The sequence below is a fragment of the Pleurodeles waltl genome, chromosome 5 (assembly GCF_031143425.1).
Source record: "Pleurodeles waltl isolate 20211129_DDA chromosome 5, aPleWal1.hap1.20221129, whole genome shotgun sequence".
NCBI classification, from domain to species: Eukaryota; Metazoa; Chordata; class Amphibia; order Caudata; family Salamandridae; genus Pleurodeles; species Pleurodeles waltl.
Genome location: NC_090444.1, coordinates 119,905,918 through 119,923,467, shown reverse-complemented (window position 1 = coordinate 119,923,467; position 17,550 = coordinate 119,905,918). Strand labels below are relative to the sequence as shown.

At 46.2% G+C, this 17,550-nt stretch overlaps 1 protein-coding gene and 1 long non-coding RNA gene across 3 annotated transcripts in view; both read left to right on the top strand.

Moving 5' to 3' along the window:
* Positions 1 to 6,530: 6,530 nt before the first annotated feature.
* Positions 6,531 to 17,550, top strand: part of LOC138295454 (uncharacterized) — a 70,745-nt gene continuing 59,725 nt past the window's right edge. For both annotated transcript variants that reach the window (XR_011203601.1, XR_011203602.1), the window contains exon 1: positions 6,531 to 6,738. This is a non-coding gene — a long non-coding RNA (uncharacterized lncRNA). The remainder of the gene's footprint in view (positions 6,739 to 17,550) is intronic.
* Positions 8,525 to 12,783, top strand: LOC138297185 (uncharacterized). Its single transcript, XM_069236678.1, has 3 exons — positions 8,525 to 8,619; positions 10,341 to 10,545; positions 11,047 to 12,783. The coding sequence occupies exons 1-3, from the start codon at positions 8,525 to 8,527 to the stop codon at positions 11,536 to 11,538; spliced, it is 792 nt and encodes a 263-aa protein (XP_069092779.1). The 3' UTR covers positions 11,539 to 12,783.

Below are 17,550 nucleotides of genomic sequence, written 5' to 3'. Positions count from 1 at the left end.
GACTTCGGCGGAGGTATTGTCGACTCCGCGGATTGAGCAACGACTGCATTCAAGGAGGCGTGCTCTCCGGGTACTAGAGGAGCAGGAGTACCAACGAGCCCTAGAGGAAGGAGAGCTAGAGGACTCGGGTGATGGGCTGCGTGGACTGGAGTCGGCCAGTGGGCTGGACACTTCCCCTGAGTGGGACCTTTCGTCCCCGGGGGAATATACCGAGGAAGCTGCTTCCTTTCATACAGTGGTACGGAAGGCAGCTAGTTTTTTGGACCTGCCTTTGCCGGTGGTGGAGGCGAAACAAAACCTTTTGACAGAGGTGTTGCATCCGGCCTCAGCCGCGGCGGAGCCTCTATTACCTTTTAATGACTCTCTGCTGGATCCGGTTTTAGAGGTGTGGAAGAAGCCGGCATCTTCCCCAGCAGTTCACAGAGCCGTGGCCAGGAGGTATCGGACGGCTCCAACTGATCCTGGTTTCCTATCTAGGCACCCTACGCCGGAGAGCTTGGTTGTGCAGGCCTCCTGTTCGTCCAAGTCAGCGCCTGGTTCTTTTCCGACGGTGCCGGGGGACAGAGATTCAAAAAAGCTGGAGGCGCAGTCGAAGAAGATTTTTTCGTCCTGCAGTCTGGCTTTAAAAGCCACCAATGCAACCTGTATCCTGGGGAGGTATATTCATGCTCTGATGGATGACATCTCCTCTTCGTTTACAGAGCTTCCCCAGGGTCTTTTGGATCTTGTCTCTGATGCTCAGGCTGCTGCGACCCAAATTATCCAGACGGGACTGGATACCACCGACTCGGTAGCCAGAGCAATGGGCACAACTGTGGTGGAAAGGAGACAGGCCTGGCTCCGTAACTCGGGCTTTTCGGCAGATGTACAGTCCACATTGTTGGATCTCCCGTTTGATGGGGACAAACTGTTTGGGGCTAAGGCTGATTCGGCCTTGGAACGGTTTAAGGAGAGCAGGGCCACGGCTAAGTCGCTGGGACTCCAAGCTCCTTCTTCCACGGCCTCTTCCAGATTCTTCAGGAGGTTTCGTGGATTTGGGCGTGGCTCTTCCTCCTCTTCCTTTCGGGGAAGATATCAGCAACCTGCCTCTTCCCATCCCTATAGATCTTTTAGGGGGGGGGGGGGTAGGGTCCGCACCAGGGGAGCTTCTCAGCAGCACTCTGCCTCTTCTTCATCCTCTGGCGGGGTGCAGCAGGGGAAGCAGCCTTAGGCTTCCACCATTTCCCACTCACTCCTCTCCTGTAGGGGGAAGATTACAGCATTTTCTCACCAAATGGGAGACTGTTACGTCGGACACTTGGGTTCTCAGTGTTGTGGGAAAAGGCTACACCCTTCCCTTTCGGGAGTTTCCGCCCCTCATCCCGCCCCGCCCTTCGTATTGTTCACAAGAACACCTCCTGTTGCTAGAACAGGAGGTAGAAGTCCTCCTTTTAAAGGGCGCGGTGGAGTTGGTCCCGGAGCAGGAAAGGGGTCAAGGAGTTTACTCAAGGTATTTCCTGATTCCCAAGAAGGATGGTCGTTTGAGACCAATTCTGGACCTGAGGATCTTGAATTGGTTCCTCAAGCAGGAAAAGTTCAAGATGCTGACCCTAGCACAGGTGCTTTTGGCGTTGAACATGGAAGACTGGATGGTGTCTGTCGACTTGCAGGATGCTTACTTTCATATCCCGATACTCAAGTCACACAGGAAGTATCTCCGGTTTGTGGTGGGATCGCAACACTACCAGTTTGCGGTCCTTCCGTTTGGTCTTACTTCAGCACCTCGAGTCTTCACGAAGGTGATGTCGGTGGTTGCGGCAGAGCTCAGAAGGAAGGGGATAGCAGTATTCCCTTACTTGGACGATTGGTTAATCAAAGCCAAGTCCCCGGAGCTTGTGTTGCGTCATCTGCAGTCAACAACCCAGTTGTTGTTCGACCTGGGCTTTTCGGTGAACGAGCCCAAATCTCACCTAGAGCCCTCTCAGCGCCTCCTGTTCATAGGGGCAGTACTGGATACAACATTGGGTCGGGCCTTTCCTCCGCCTCAGCGGATTCAAGATATTCAGGATTTGGTTCCAATGTTTCGAAATGGAGCGGTAGTTCCAGTCCTCAAGGTCCTTCGTCTGCTCGGTCTTTTTGCCTCCTGCATTCTGTTGGTCACGCATGCTCGCTGGCACATGAGGGCTCTTCAGTGGTGCCTCCGAAGGCAGTGGTCTCAACACAGAGGGGATCTAGAGGGTACTGTCAAGATCTCCAGAGATGCTGCTGTGGATTTGAAGTGGTGGATTGCAAGCAACAATCTTTCACAAGGAAAGCCGTTCCAGCAGTCGCCACCAGTGACAACAGTCATAACGGATGCTTCCACTCTAGGGTGGGGAGCTCATCTGGGGGATCTGGAGATCAAAGGTCTTTGGTCTCCAGAGGAACAGATTTTTCACATCAATCTGTTAGAGTTACGGGCTGTACGTCTGGCTCTCAAGGCCTTCCTCCCTTCCCTTCGTGGTCAGTCGGTACAGGTCCTAACGGACAATACTACCACGATGTGGTACATAAACAAGCAGGGAGGAGTGGGGTCGTACCTTCTCTGCAGAGAAGCTCTTCGACTATGGTCCTGGGCAAAGGACCATCGGATTTGCTTGATAGCAAACCATCTGGCCGGAGTTTTGAACGTGCGTGCGGACAGTCTCAGTCGCCACTTCTCGGCAGACCACGAGTGGCGTCTCCATCCAGATCAAGTCCGTTTAATCTTCCAGAAGTGGGGGTTTCCTCGGGTAGATCTGTTCGCCACTCGAGAGAACGCGCATTGTCCGTTGTTCTGCAGCCTTCAGTATCCGATGCAGGAAGCGTTGGGGGACGCGTTTCAAATGACCTGGTGCGGCCAGTTGCTTTACGCGTTTCCTCCCATACCCTTGATTCCTCGAGTATTGAGGAAGATTCGCCAAGACCGGGCTCTAGTAATCTTAATAGCTCCGGATTGGCCAAGGAGGGTGTGGTACTCCGACCTTCTCCAACTCTCAACGTGCCCGCCGCTCCGTCTCCCTTTCAGGGCAGACCTCCTCTCACAGTCGCAGGGGCAGGTTCTACACCCCAACCTCCAGAGTCTGCACCTACATGCCTGGAGATTGAACGGGGCAACCTGAGTTCCTTCTCTCTCCCGCCTGAGGTAGTGGATGTTATATTAGCGGCCAGGCGACACTCCACTAAATCTATCTACGCTAATAGGTGGTCTAAATTTGTTGCGTGGTGTGGAGAGAGGCAGATTGATCCCTTACATGCTCATCTATCGGACATTTTGTCTTTTGCTCTATCTCTGGCGCAAAAAGGTTGTGCAGTGGCTACCATTAAAGGTTATTTATCGGCCTTGTCAGCCTTCATATGTCTTCCAGACCAACCATCTTTATTTAAATCCCCTATTGTTATCAGATTCTTGAAAGGTCTTCTAAATCAATATCCTCCAAAGCCATTCGTTATGCCGCAATGGGATTTGTCCTTAGTCCTGACTTTCCTTATGGGGTCCCCTTTTGAACCTATGCATTCTTGCCCCTTGAGGTATTTGGTTTTAAAAACAGTCTTCCTGATAGCTATAACATCAGCAAGGAGAGTGAGTGAGTTGCAGGCCTTATCAGTAAAACCCCCTTATACAACTTTTTATGGGGATAAGGTGGTGTTGAGGACCAAGGCTGCTTTCCTCCCGAAGGTTGTTTCACCCTTCCATTTGGCTCAGGCAATTACTTTGTCCACGTTCTATCCTCCGCCTCATCCTTCCAAAGAGGAAGAAAGACTGCACCGTCTGGACCCAAAGAGAGCGTTGAGCTTCTTTATCGATAGAACAAGGGATTTCAGGCTGGAGGATCAGCTGTTTATTGGATACGTGGGCAAGAGGAGAGGAAAGGCAGTCCACAAGAGAACACTATCCAGGTGGGTTGTTCTTTGCATTAAAATATGTTACTCTTTGGCAAAGAAGGATCCTCCTGAGGGCATTAGAGCTCATTCCACCAGAGCTAAGTCGGCCACTTCGGCCTTAGCCAGAGGTGTTCCTGTGGTCGACATCTGCAAGGCCGCAACTTGGTCGTCCCTTCACACTTTTGCAAAACATTACTGTTTAGATTCTGAGGTTAGAAGGGACGGCCATTTTGCACGGTCAGTGCTGCAGGATTTCTTGGTTTGACCATTTAGGCACCCACCGCCGGGCGTGGTACTGCTTTGGGACTCTATTCATGAGGTGAGGAATCCACAGGTAGTTGTATCCATCAGAAGAACGAGTTACTTACCTTCGGTAACGACTTTTCTGGTGGATACATTAGCTACCTGTGGATTCCTCACGGTCCCACCCGCCTCCCCGTTGCCTTTATGGTCTTGCCAAGTAATCCTTGAGTGCGCTCCTCTTGGTCCTTGAGGGTGCAATAGATGTATATATATAATATATTTATATATATATATATGTGTATATGTGTATATATCTTTATGTATATACTTGGTGTGTGTATATATTTTAAAAGAGAGAGTTTTATTTATATATATATATATATATATGTACATAAAAAGATTTACAGTTATTCATACAATGTGGTGTATTTTACAATATAATGGATGTTGCCTTGCTCTTTCATTGCATTGCCTGGTTGTTCTCATGCACGTAAAAAATGATTGGTACTGACGTCTGCACGTCGTCGAGGACCTCTTATTGCCTGTATGACGTCAGACGGCGTCGCGTGCGAGACAGTGACGTCCTCGTCGACGTGCAGAGACTAGTAAGAAGATTTCCGTCGAATGCTGGCGCCATGGGAGTATTCATGAGGTGAGGAATCCACAGGTAGCTAATGTATCCACCAGAAAAGTCGTTACCGAAGGTAAGTAACTCGTTCGTTTGTCAGTGACGGGTCTGAAGTCTTTACGGCGGCGTAGAGTGACAGGCAAGAGATCTTGGAAAAGCTTAACCGTGTGGTCCAGAAAGACCAAATCGGCTTTTCTCCACAATGCCTTCAAAATAACTTCCTTTTCAGTAAAGAAGTGGACCCACATCATGGACTGAATCAGGGCGTGCTGGTGTAGATGCCACTCTGGCTACTGTCTCCAGTGCAGAGTGGGGGGGGGGGGGGAGCGAATCCTCATCTCTGCAGATCTTGGGTAAAAGCTTGGCAGTGACGTTCAGTATATCGTTGCCCTTCACTCCTCTGGGGACTCCCCTGATGCAAATGCTGTTCTTCCGGCTTCTATTTTCTAGATATTCTTGCTTCATTTCCAGTTCGATTTGCTGTTCTTCCAATGCCATGACTTTGAGCCATAGTGCTTCTTGGTCTTCTGAATGGGCATCTGTGTGTTCTAGATCTGCTCAATCCTCCCCCCACAGTCCATTGGCATTGCTCCTGATGTCCTGGATGTGGTACTTGAAATATATTTTAAGAGAGCTGATTTTGTATCAGTTCCTGCAGGAGGTGGTCCATATAGGCCTGAGATATGGGCACATGGGTTCTGACTGGCTGCGGTGGTGGACAGGGAGTCTGAGGATCCCATGGCTGCTCGGGGTGCTATGTGCCACAGCTAGTTAACGGGATTGTAGTTAAGTGGCCCACTGGATGCGTCATTAGCAGAAGTGCCCCGTGGGATGACAAGTAGCATGGGGAGTCCCAGGGGGTCAAGAACACTCAGCTCAGATGACTTGTGCAGCATGGGCGTTAGTGGTGGTCTTGGGTGCAAGGTAATATTCAGTACCTCAGAAGAGACTGTTTGGAAAACAGATCAAGGTTTCAAGGAAAGAAAGAGGGCCTCTCCAATAGAGGAAATGCGGGCCAAAGGCGGGTGTCGCAGGGCAATCCTAGGGCCGGGCTAGGAGAACAGCACAGTCCATTGACAGTCTCCCTAGACGGAGGCTAAGATAGTCGGGCCCACCCAAAGGGTTCAGTGATGGCAGTGTGGGTCCAAGTTTTTTCTGAGGAACGTAGTGGCACCCAAGCACTGGTTTTGCAAGGCAGTTCATCATTGAGGGATTCCTCAGCATTTGATGGGAAGCAGGCCCCAGAGCCCACAGGTTGTATAACATGAGAGCTGCAAGGCGTAAGGCTGGCTGTCGAGGCTGCATCAGTTCCCAGAGGAGCCTGGCATGACCAAGAATTCACAGCCCCCTGGTGGCACACACGGATTGCCCTTGCTGGTTGTGCAGCGCAAGAGAGGGTGGGGATGGGGGGTATCAAAGTAGACGCATGGTACATTGTTAACAATGAGGAGCCCAACAGAGGAGTCATAGGGGCTGCCGCGCCCCTCGCATAGGGTGACCACCCGTCCGTAAATTTCACAGACAGTCCGTAATTTCACCTATTTGTCCATTGTCCGTGAAGACTTCTTTCACAGACACCATTTGTCCGTAATTTCAGTTGTTTTGGGTGACAGCCAATGATGTGGCTTGTCTCACCCTCCAATAATCACCAAGGACTCCATGTGAACGGCCTAAAAAGCCCCTAGGATTGGCTTGATATCCATCAGCCAATCCTAGTGCTCGCTGCTCCACTGGACGACTTCTCTCATTGGCCGTGATACTTCAGGGCATCAGGGCCAATGACAACAGCTTTAGGCAGCCCAGCCTTGTTTTATTAGGACGTGCAGAGCATGTTTGCAGTCTTTTCCGACTTTATTTTTGCTGTTTGCCCCTTCGAGGAAGAGCAACGTCGTGTGGTAGGTGACTGTCCTAGTCCCAGAAGAACCAGTGGGAGCACGAAGCCAGCCGCCAGTCCCCATTACACCCTGTGATCACTTTCTTGAAAGGTAAGTTGCACCAACGTGCTTCATTTCATTTTGCTCTATTTTATGGGTTGAAGTGCTACGCAGAGCAACAGTCAAGGGGTTAGGTGATTTGCAAGTATTTCTCCTATCCCCTTTTGCGTGTTTAGGAACGGAAGAAAAATCCAACCCTCACTTTATTTCATTTTTGTTTTATTTCATTTTTTTACAAAAAGGAGGCAGAGGAGATAAGTTGACAGCTCATGCTTCACTTAAGTTTTACATTCCAGAAGAAGCATAAAAACACGAGACAATTAGTGTGGGAGCAATGGCAGATTGGCTGTAAAAAAATATAATTAATGAAGATTGAGTACCAAAACAGAAAAGACAAAACGTGAAAATTATACAGTTAGGCTACAAAAAAAGTAAACTATAAAAAAGCACACTAAAGTACAAAGGTAAAACTAGGAAGAAAATGCAGTGCTTGGGGTACGAGGTGGGAACAAAAAGGAGTTCAGGTATGGGTTATGTTTGCTTGTAAAGTATGGTGTAAGTGATGATGTAAGGTAAAGTGTAGGGTTTAGGGTTGGCTCAAGAACTGCAAATGGGGTCAAGTTGGCTTCAGGATAGTTTAATTTTAAGTGATGGGTTAGAGTAACGATGGTGTAACTGAAAGTTATTGTTAAGGCTGGAGGAAGGGATAGTGCCAGGATTGGAGTAAACAGTTGCTGTTACAATGTAAGGGATAGTACAATGGTTAGGAGTAGAGCTTGAATCAAAAGTAACAAAGTGTATCGCTGGTAAAAACAGAATATGCAGGGAAAGGTGGCAAAGGAGTTGATTTAATCATATGGAGGTATTGCTGTAAAACTGGTAGGCGTAAAATGATGCAAGAGAAAAAAGCTTAAGTTTAAGTAATAATTAGGGTGTGTGTTAACGTACATCCCAATTACAATTCACACCGGTATTGGTAAAAATTCACATTTTCTACCTCCATTTTTTGTTTTATTTATACGTATGTTAGCAACAACTTTTTTTACGTCTATGTTTGGGCTGTTGGACGTCCAGGAGTCTTTCCCCAATATGTGCTGCATCACAATAATATGAAAGCATTCCTCTACGGCGTGCCCGCACCAAGAGTTATAACATGGAGCTCAGTTTATTAAGAAGCACCTTACTTGCAGTAGCATTTTTGAGCGTTAGCACCACTAATTTTCATAGGCCTTCCCTTGAGTTGAAAATGCCTCTGCTTTTGGTAAAGCTGTTTACAGCCATTTAATAACCCTTGAAAATTAAAGTCTAAGAAAACTATATATCTTTCAAAAGACATCAAATGGTCCCTCTGCTCCTGCATACTTGCAACTGAGGTGCTACATAGGCCGTGTACAATACACTGTAATGCACTGGTTATTCCTAAATACAGTTAGAATTACTTAAGCATGCCAGGGTCTACAATACAATCCAGAAACATTTTTTTTTTTTAAAGCACTGGCAAAGCCAACAAAACAGGTGTTGGCTGCCAGTGTTTTGGCTTTGTCAATGCCCCTTACTTTTCTTTTTATATATTTTATTGTTGGGGGATGTTTTTTTGCAATCATCAAATATATACATAAGGAAAGAGATAAAAGTGAAAATGTTTGTTTGGGTCGCTAAAAGCTTACATTGCCTTCACAGTCACTGGCGATAACTACTGTGTGTGTGAATATGATACTGTGAGAAAACACCATCACTCAAGGTGAAGTTAACCAATGACTGAAGTGGGCCGACCCACTGCCCTTGGCCTTACGCCGCAGTGGGTAGAAGAAAATGTGAGTGAAACAAAAGCAGACCAATGAATGACAAACAAAACAGTCAGCTCTGCGAGGAAAGCATGGCAGAGTTTGCAGGGGAGGCGGGCCTGGGAGTGGGAAACAGGAGAGGCAGATTGTGAGATAAAGCGAGGGAGAGAGAAAGATAAAACACTCCCAGGGCTCTTCTCCCTTCCTCTCCTTGCAGAGCTAACCCAGTTTTGCAATAAAGTCACATGCACCCTGCACATGGCCACAGTCATGATAACCTTAACTCGCAATGTAGTTTTGCTCATTGACCCACATACTTTGTGCAAGGGGACCAGTCTTTACATCTCCAGGCTCACAGCCATGAGTTCTCCTTCCTCAGCTGCCATGTGGGACTGGTCTCCTCAGCTGTTTAGTATTCTATGACGGGGAGTTGGGATGGGGGCACTTCTGAGGGGAAGAAGTGGTCAAGCAGGACAAGGTGCAGTAGGCACTGGGTAGGAACGTAGACATGCAGTTGGAGGAGATGTGGCAGGCCAAAGAATGAGGCCCCGGGATGGAGCATATACTCGGAGCACACAGACCCGTCTCCTGATTTTATACTGCAGCCATCTGAATACACCTCCATACCGGGGGCTGACCAGGGTCTCAGAAGGACTGTATTTCTTAAAGTACCCCTATATGATCCCAGATCCAGCAAAACCCCTTATCACCACAAATTACAAACAAGCATCAATCTTACTTCCGCTAGCTAGCTCTGATACTCAAATCATATCTGCTCTGATCCAACACTGAGACCTTGACGCTGCTTCACTCACCATGAACTGGTATTTCTAATCCTCTGCAAAATTGTTACCACTTAAATGTAACATTCTCTAGGGTCAGACTGGTCTACAAGGCAGTCTGACAATGCTAGCAGTGCTGGTCTGATAGGTCAGTGTGAGGGCTGTTTTTTGGCTTTATATGAGGTCTGATGCACCTGTTTTTGAAATCTAGTCTCCTGACGTCATCACTAACATTGCCAACACCAACCACAAATGTGTGCAGTCCCCCCATTGCTTGCAAAACGTCTATACAGCATGCCTTTACAAGTTCAAAACTGACCCTATTTGCAAATCGGAGTTATGATTTCAGTTTTATGATTTGCTAGCAGGGCCACTCTCTTTGTGCACCTCCTAAGTTTGCACCTTGTTTTTATGCCCTATGCTTGCATGGTACCATGCAGCTTCACAAGCTTGGGCAATTAAAACAATGGCATAGTTATAGGAGGCACAGAAGGAGGTAGATTGCACAGACAGTCTATTTGCATTTGTGCTGACAGTGTTTGCATGAATTGGTGCATTAGAGCAAGCCCTATTAACTTTGCTAATGCTTGCTTAATTACCCACACATAGTGTATAATCACTTTGACTGAGATACTGTCAAACTAAAATGAGAGGAAGTAGTTATCTTTGCACCTAAAGTGATGGAAGCAATTTGTTTTGGAATGCATACTGCTTGAAATCATTTAATTCAACAATTCTGCAGTAAAATCTTAATTCAGAGCATCCATTGGGCATAAGAATATGTGGCATATCACCAGTGATGGCAGCAGGTGTACTTGTGTACTGTCAAAATTTCTTATATCCTTTCAGTGCTCCACATGTTTTTTCTGTCTTGCATTGTGTTCTAACTGAATGCCAACACTACAGCATTATTATCACTTGTGAAGCTCCCATATAGCTTAATGCAATGGTTCCATGGGTGCCTACTGGTTGATGAAGTGTTTGCAATTAAAACCCTTTCATATTTTTTAACTATTCCCTCAGTGGTTCACAGTTGAGTGTGATTGTTTAGTTCGTGCTTGTTGGGAATTGGGTTTCTGGTTGTCAGAGTATGTACTGAGTCAGGCGAAGGTGCCGCAGAGGCAACATTCACATCTGATTTTGAAGGACTTTCAGATGCGACATCTACCTCGCTGGCAGACTCCTTGCCTGAGTCACCCAAGAAAAAGGCAAAAAAGCGCTTTGTGAAGTACAGACCAGAATGGGAACTTAAACACCCCAACATCCGGAAGTCTTCAGAAGATGTGTACAAGGTAAAGTGCAACATCTGTAATCAAGATTTTTCCATTGCCCATGGAGGAGAGCGGGATATCAAAACACATGAGGCAGGATCACAACATAAGAAAAATGCCTCAGGCAGGGCATAGATGGCAACAATTTCGGCATACCTGCAACCAGGCTTTCAGCCGGAAGTAGCTAAAGTAAGTCATTGCTTGCATCATCATAACATAACCTAAGTCGCATGTAATTCACATACACTCTTCTTACTTTTTCACACTATTTTTAAGACCTTCCCCCCCGCTGTTGATTATGCCAGCCATCTTGCATTTGTGTTTACCATGTCAAGTTGCCTTCAACACGTTTTTCTCACTCTGTCCATATCAAGAGCACATAACTGTTTGGCTTGGTAGCTGACACTTTAATTTACGTTTGCAGCTCTAAGAACCAAAGCGTTAACTATTTTCTTTATCAGTGGAGACTTTATCTGCGTGCTGCTTACACACCTTTTTTCATTTGTTTTTGGTTTATTTTAGGTCACTGCTGCAGAGGTGACCCAGGTGTACCATGCTGTCAAACATCTTATCTCCTACCGCTCCCTGGATTGTGGCTTTAAGCTGTCCAAAGTAATTTATCCTGACTCATCTCTTGCGGTGAAAGCATCCTGTGGCCGCACAAAGGCATCAAGTATCACAAAAAAAGTGCTTGCACCTTTATCGTTGCAGCAAGCATATAAAGACTTGCAGGGTGGATATTTCTCAGTTTGCAGCGATCCCTCCAACAAAGGAAACATTAAACTATATCCACTTTTGTTGCGGCACTTTAATTTCACATCCGGCGTGATCTACACTCTGCTGGACTTCTATGATGATGATGCAGAGACTACTACTGCGATTGCACTGCAGATCACAAATAAATTAAGAGCATGGGTTGAAATTGGAGCATGCCGCTGCATACTGTGGAGACAACGCAAGTGTCAACTATGGCCGACATCACTTTGTGTTTCAGCTTTTGAAGGGAGCAAATGAAGACATTCTGCCTGCAAACTGTCCTGCCCACATCTTACACAACTGTGCTAAGCAAGCCAATAATGGACTCTCCATGGATGTTGAATCCTTTTGTTCTAAAGGTCTACTACCATTTCTGTTCTTCAGCAAAGCAAACAGCGGAGTTGAGAGAATTTTTTCTTTTTTTTTTCTTTTGTGGACCTGGAGTGGTAGCCTTTGTTTCGCCATGTCCCATCAAGGTGGCTCACTTTCGTTCCCAGCAATCGATCGACTGTTGAAGTGCTGGGCAGCACTAAAGTCCTATTTCCTTTCTCTAGGTCAAGAAAAAACACCTAGAGCAATATGGGATTTTCTAGGGCTAGAAAGTGGGGAGGCCGCCATGTCACGTGGCGAAGCTTACCTTTTCTTTGTTCATGACATTTTGATCATATTCAATGTGTCTATTCTGCAGCTTGAGAAGGATGAGTTGAGCGCACCAGAGGTACCAGGCATCTTCAGGATATTGCGGAACAACTTAAAAGACAGACTGGAAAATCGGTTCTTTGGTTTCCAAGTGCACAATTATGTAATGTCCCATGATTCAGAGTTGAGCACAACCATGCAGAGATTTTTTGACATTTTTGGAGTGCTCCTTAAAGTATTTAGAAAAATGGTTTGATTTCTCAGAGAGCCATTACTTGTCCCCAATAGAGCCATGCTGTTTAAGAGAAGTGCTCACCTTTCAGCAGCTCTGCAAAGCTGCTGATGCAATTAACTTGAGTCATCATCTGGACATGCAGTACTTATTCAGTGAATACAGTTTAATTGCTCCTGCTTTGCGGGCTGTGGTAGGCTCCAACTTGCCATGTGCACAGAAGTGGTTGAGTGCTTTCTCAAAGTTGCCATGTGATGTCCCCAATAGAAAAAAAAACTGATGTCATTTATACTTAGCTTGCTGGGCAGCAATGCACCAACTGAGAGGATATTTTTACAATTGAAGGTCACCTGGACTGGCACACGTAATATGTGTGATGTTGAGCTTGTTAAGGCGGGATTGCAGGTCCAGGTGAACATGAAACCTTCATGTGCAGATTTTTATCAGTTTTCTCTGAGGAACAAAGAACTTCAGACTTCTGCTAGTTCCGATTTAAAAAGTACAGTTTAAAAAAAAAAGCACTAAAACGAATAGTGCTAAGGTCCGTGATAAATGTCGGGTATATTGGTGGTCAATTTTGTTTGGTGTGTTTTACTGCTTTTTGACCTATTATAAACATATTTTGACTTGTACTTATGTTGGTTGTCTATTTACTTTATTGTATACTATTGTGTGACCTCCTCTGAAGGTCAGGAAAACTTAGCTTTTGTTCCGAATTTTTGTCCTGAATTTTTGTCCTGAATTTTGACCCTTTGCCCTGAATTTTTACACTCACTGTCCTGAAATAACACCCATGCCAGGTGGTCACCCTACCCTCGCAGCGTGTCCCCACCCCGGCCCCAAATCCAAGCAGGAGGCTGAACAATGGGCAAACGTGAGTCCCATCAGGATCGGTGAGTCCCTAGCTTCGTCGAGATCTCCCCCAGTGCTGGGACAGGAGGAGGGCTGCAGAAAGCCACAGGGTGTGTCCCCGGTGTGGAAATGCAATTGTTTTTTTTTAATCCTCTGAGCCTGGCATGGTGGGAGGGGGTGCCAGGTCGTACCAAAGTGCCTCGTCGCCAGTTGAGGTCCACCTGCACAGAGGTGCAGGTCACACAGCAAGGGTGACTGCTAGCAACCCAGTCCAGAGCCTCAGGGACATCACAGGTCTGCCCACGCTATATGCTGCCCGATGTAAAGAACCTTGCAATAACAGGCCAGCTTTCTCGCTCTGGGCAGCAGGGGTGCACATTATTGTGCCCAGGGTCCAGGCGTGCAAAGGGCTTTGGCCATCCCTGTCGTGTTTGTTAGCCTGGAGTGCTGAGCTTCTAAGACACACACATAGTTCTTCATCTGTTGTGGGCTCAGTTGGGCAGGGGCTGCAGTCTCACCATCATCGACGTACGTAGGTCTTCAAAAGACGATTTACTGTTTAACAAGCCCTTGTGTGTGTTTTTCACAATGTCCCGTGTGGTGCCCCTAGGCCTATCCCTTTTATTTTGTAATGACTTGCTGCCAGACTGGGAGAATGTGTTACCAGAAAGGAAGCTCAGCATATGGAAGCGACTGACCGTTTATTGCAGGACCAGTGAATCATTTATTTGATCAACCCTAAAACCTTGATTGACACCATCATATTAATACATTAAATTTATATATGAACCTCCCGCTTGTCAACAGTCAGTGATATGGTAAGCTACTCAATTACTTGGATAGATAATCCAGCAGTCAGAGCACTCCTCTGTCCCGCATACAGGTCACCCTTCCCTCTCATACTCACCCTATACTCAAACATGCACATCACTCACTCTGCATTTGAGCCACTCACTCCGTGCTCTTTTAAACCTGCACTCACATGGGCACACCACTCACCCTGCATTCACAGGGGTACAACGTTCACCTGTCACTCAGAGATCACCCTTCAATCTCACTGTTCACTCAACACTGACACGTGCAATCTTCACACAAATGCACACCATACCCAGCACACTACTCACCCTGCACTCACAAGGGCAGTCCACTCACCCGTCACTCATGCAGCTCATATTTCCCTCTCACTGATCGCTCAGCACTCACATGGCAAAATCATCTGCCAGCACATGCATGAGCGCACTGCTCACCCTGCCCTCAAATGGGCAGATCACATACCCTGCACTCGCACCACCCAGTCTGCATGCAAATGGGCATAAAGATCTGCTGGAACTAACATGGAGCCCAGTTCATCCTGCACAGTTTCTGCTCACCCTGCTCTCTTATGGCTTATCTTGCACTCAGTCTTATATGGGTACATCACTAACTCTGCACTCACATGATTCATTCTCAACTCATGTGGGCACAAAGGTCTGCTGGAACTAACGGGGAGACACCGCTCACCCTACACTTTTGTAGCTCTCTGCACTTTATCTTCTATGGACACATCACTAACTCTGCACTCTCACCACTCATCCTGCACTTACTCCTCATATGCACTCACACAGGCACTACATTCACCGATTACTTTCATGGCTCACTCTGCACTCACACGGGCACAGTGGTCTGTTAGAACTCTCAAGGGCACATAGCTTCCCCTGCACTCATGCCATGCACCCTTTAATCTTACCTCTCTCCTTGCACTCAAATGAGTACATCGCTCACCCTGTACTGACTTAATTTAACTTGCACTCACTGATCACCACACCAGGCTCTCACATGGTCACGCAGGTCACCCTGCACTCACACTTGCTCTCCTCTCACTCTGCAATCTTGTAACTCAATCTGCACTCACACAGCCCAACCTCTTACCCTTCACTCGTGCAACTCAACCTGCCCTCACATTGGCCCTGCTCTCAATCTGCACTCATGCAACTCAACCTGAACTCACATGGGCCCTACACTCACTCTGCACTCATGCAACTCAACCTGAACTCACATGGGTCCACCTCTCGTTCTGTACTTGTGCAACTCAACCTGCACTCACATTCGCCCTTCACTCACTCTGCACTCATGCAACTGAACTCTTATGGGTCCACCACTCATTCTGCACTTTTGCAACTCAACCTGTACTAATATGGGTCCACAGTTCACTCTGCACCCCACCTCTCATTACTGTACCCTTTGAAATGCACAACTGAATCCCATACATTTTTAATTAAACAGTTTCGTCGATTTTCATGTTGCAAAAACAAACCAGGTACAAACAGGTCTGTCTCATCCTGAACAATAGAACATAATTGTTACAACACAATCAACTAGAATGAGAGAAACCCCACACAGTCACCATCAGAGCTACAAATACCATCATTTTATGTGCCCCTAAACCCTATAACTGAATCATCCAGTGATGTATGCCTGTATTCCTTTAAAATGAGTGCAACTCCCCTGTAATGGCCTAATCTTTCCATCATGTACGTTTCTGTGGGCTCCTTCCTGTCTGGAATAGGTTTCTCCAAACTTGTGCACGTATCTAGACCTCTTTTCCAACCCTCTAGAGAGGAAGGGGTTCAGTTCTTCCAATGACGAGTCATGGCCATCTGTGCAACAAGAAGCTCCAACCATAAGTGCCATTTTATATCTGTAGGAGTTCAATTTTACGTTTATATCGAAGGATAGTCATCTTGGAATCAGTGGGCAAATCCCATGATCCCATATTCGAAAAAGAGATGGGTGAAATCTCCCAGTAGAGCCCCCACTCGTACCAAATCTGCAAAGAAGTCTACTTATGGCCTTTGCTTGCCAGAATTTGGGGGAAATATCACAGTAAGCAAGTCATGATGCCTCTGCTGGTCATACAACTGCTGGCCCATGGAGCAGTATTCCTAGCTAATTCTATTACAGCATGGTAGAGGGTTCTCCCCCTCACAGACTGATCTATCATTTTTTGTTAGTCAATAGGAATGCAGCAAGCGCTATTTTGTGGTGGCAGCAGACAAACTGTGCCCAATTGGATGCTCTAGTCCAGGTAACCAACATGTGGGTGGAGCCAGAAGTCCTCCCTCATATGTGCTTTTAAAACTCTGTTGATCACATAAGGTCTGGCAACAACTGAGTTGTGAATCCCGATCTAGAAAGTAAATCTCTAAATTTAAGAAGTTCTGAAACACATCAGTAACTACTGTGCTTAAGAAAAAAAAAAAAGGCCGTCACAACACTGTACAAGTACTTCAAATTTCCCAGGTTAACAGTTATGTCATGTGTGCAGAGTATTAGTGACTATTCAGGAGCATAAAACAATTTATTAAAAATCACCTTGCTTACGCCTTTCCTTTAATTCCTTTAGTCGCTATAATCATGCACAGTTTCTAGCCACACCCATTGTGCTCTTATCTCCCATTGAAATCGAAGTACGAAGTGAATAACAGGGACTTTCTAGTAGGGGGCATGTTCATGCATGTTATATTTTCCTAACTTAATATAGCTTCTCTTGTGGTCTGATCATCCTTACATGTTTAGTCAAGCCCTGTAAAAGTGACATTGAAAGAATGCTAAACTAATGTAAATTTGTGTTTGAATTTATCATCGGACTAAATATATATTCTTTCCATTCCTTACCCGTGTCGATACAGAGCACGCCTCCAGGAATAGCCACTGTTCACTCTTTAAATGTCAACCAGTGTGGATGCTTCATTTTCTTTACTTCTGAAGAGAACCCCAGAGTAGGTAGCAAGGGAAGTTGGTAGGAGCCAAGAGACTTGGTGCCTGCCGTACTTTAGGGAGACCTGCCTGATATGGAGAGCTTATCTGCGTCCTGAAGAGCTGACCATAAGCCAGGGGAGTTGACATTGGTTAATAGACCTGAACATGAAACAGGAGAGTTGAACAGGGAGAGCCAATGAGGGGGTCTCAAAATCAAAAATAACACAAGTTCAAAGGAGAAAGTGTCATTCAAACAAAGTACCTGAAGTGGTCATACCTTGGGGCATCCTCATGCATTGGCATCACAGCAGAAGGCCTCACCACAGACCTGTGCTTTATGTATGGCACATCTGCATATGTTCCAGCCCTCTAGATATTTTCAGACCCCGGTTTCTCTCTCCACCGCTCAATCAGATCTCCAACAGTGACGCTCACGAGAAAATAAAACATGAAAACAACCAGTTACTCACCTTTTAACATCATGACCACACAAAACTTTCTACAGGGACTTGGAATTGAAAAACAATATTCCTAAAAAAAAAAGTTGCATTTCTAGTCTAGCTAGGTCTCTACAACACTCTAGACTTGCACCTCTGCTGATAATATCCCAAGCAAAGATATGTCAAGGCAACTATTTGTTGCCAGCTATTCAATAGCAGCCTGATGCTTTCCTGTGTGGATGTGGCTCAATTATGCTAAATATACAGGAAGTGCATTATGTGGAGTGCTAGTAATATCTGTCATTTTTATTTCGTGTAGCACAGATGTGTGGTGGTGCATTTACAGGCAGCAGTATTACCAACTCATTG

What these genes read in the sequence shown, in the direction of transcription:
- LOC138297185 (XM_069236678.1), top strand. Translation starts at nt 8,525, where the DNA reads ATGAATGACAAACAAAACAGTCAGCTCTGCGAGGAAAGCATGGCAGAG. An exon ending in GGAAACAGGAGAGGCAGATT is followed by an intron (nt 8,620 to 10,340) that starts GTGAGATAAAGC and finishes TCTGGTTGTCAG; the next exon opens with AGTATGTACTGAGTCAGGCG. An exon ending in CTTCAGAAGATGTGTACAAG is followed by an intron (nt 10,546 to 11,046) that starts GTAAAGTGCAAC and finishes GGTTTATTTTAG; the next exon opens with GTCACTGCTGCAGAGGTGAC.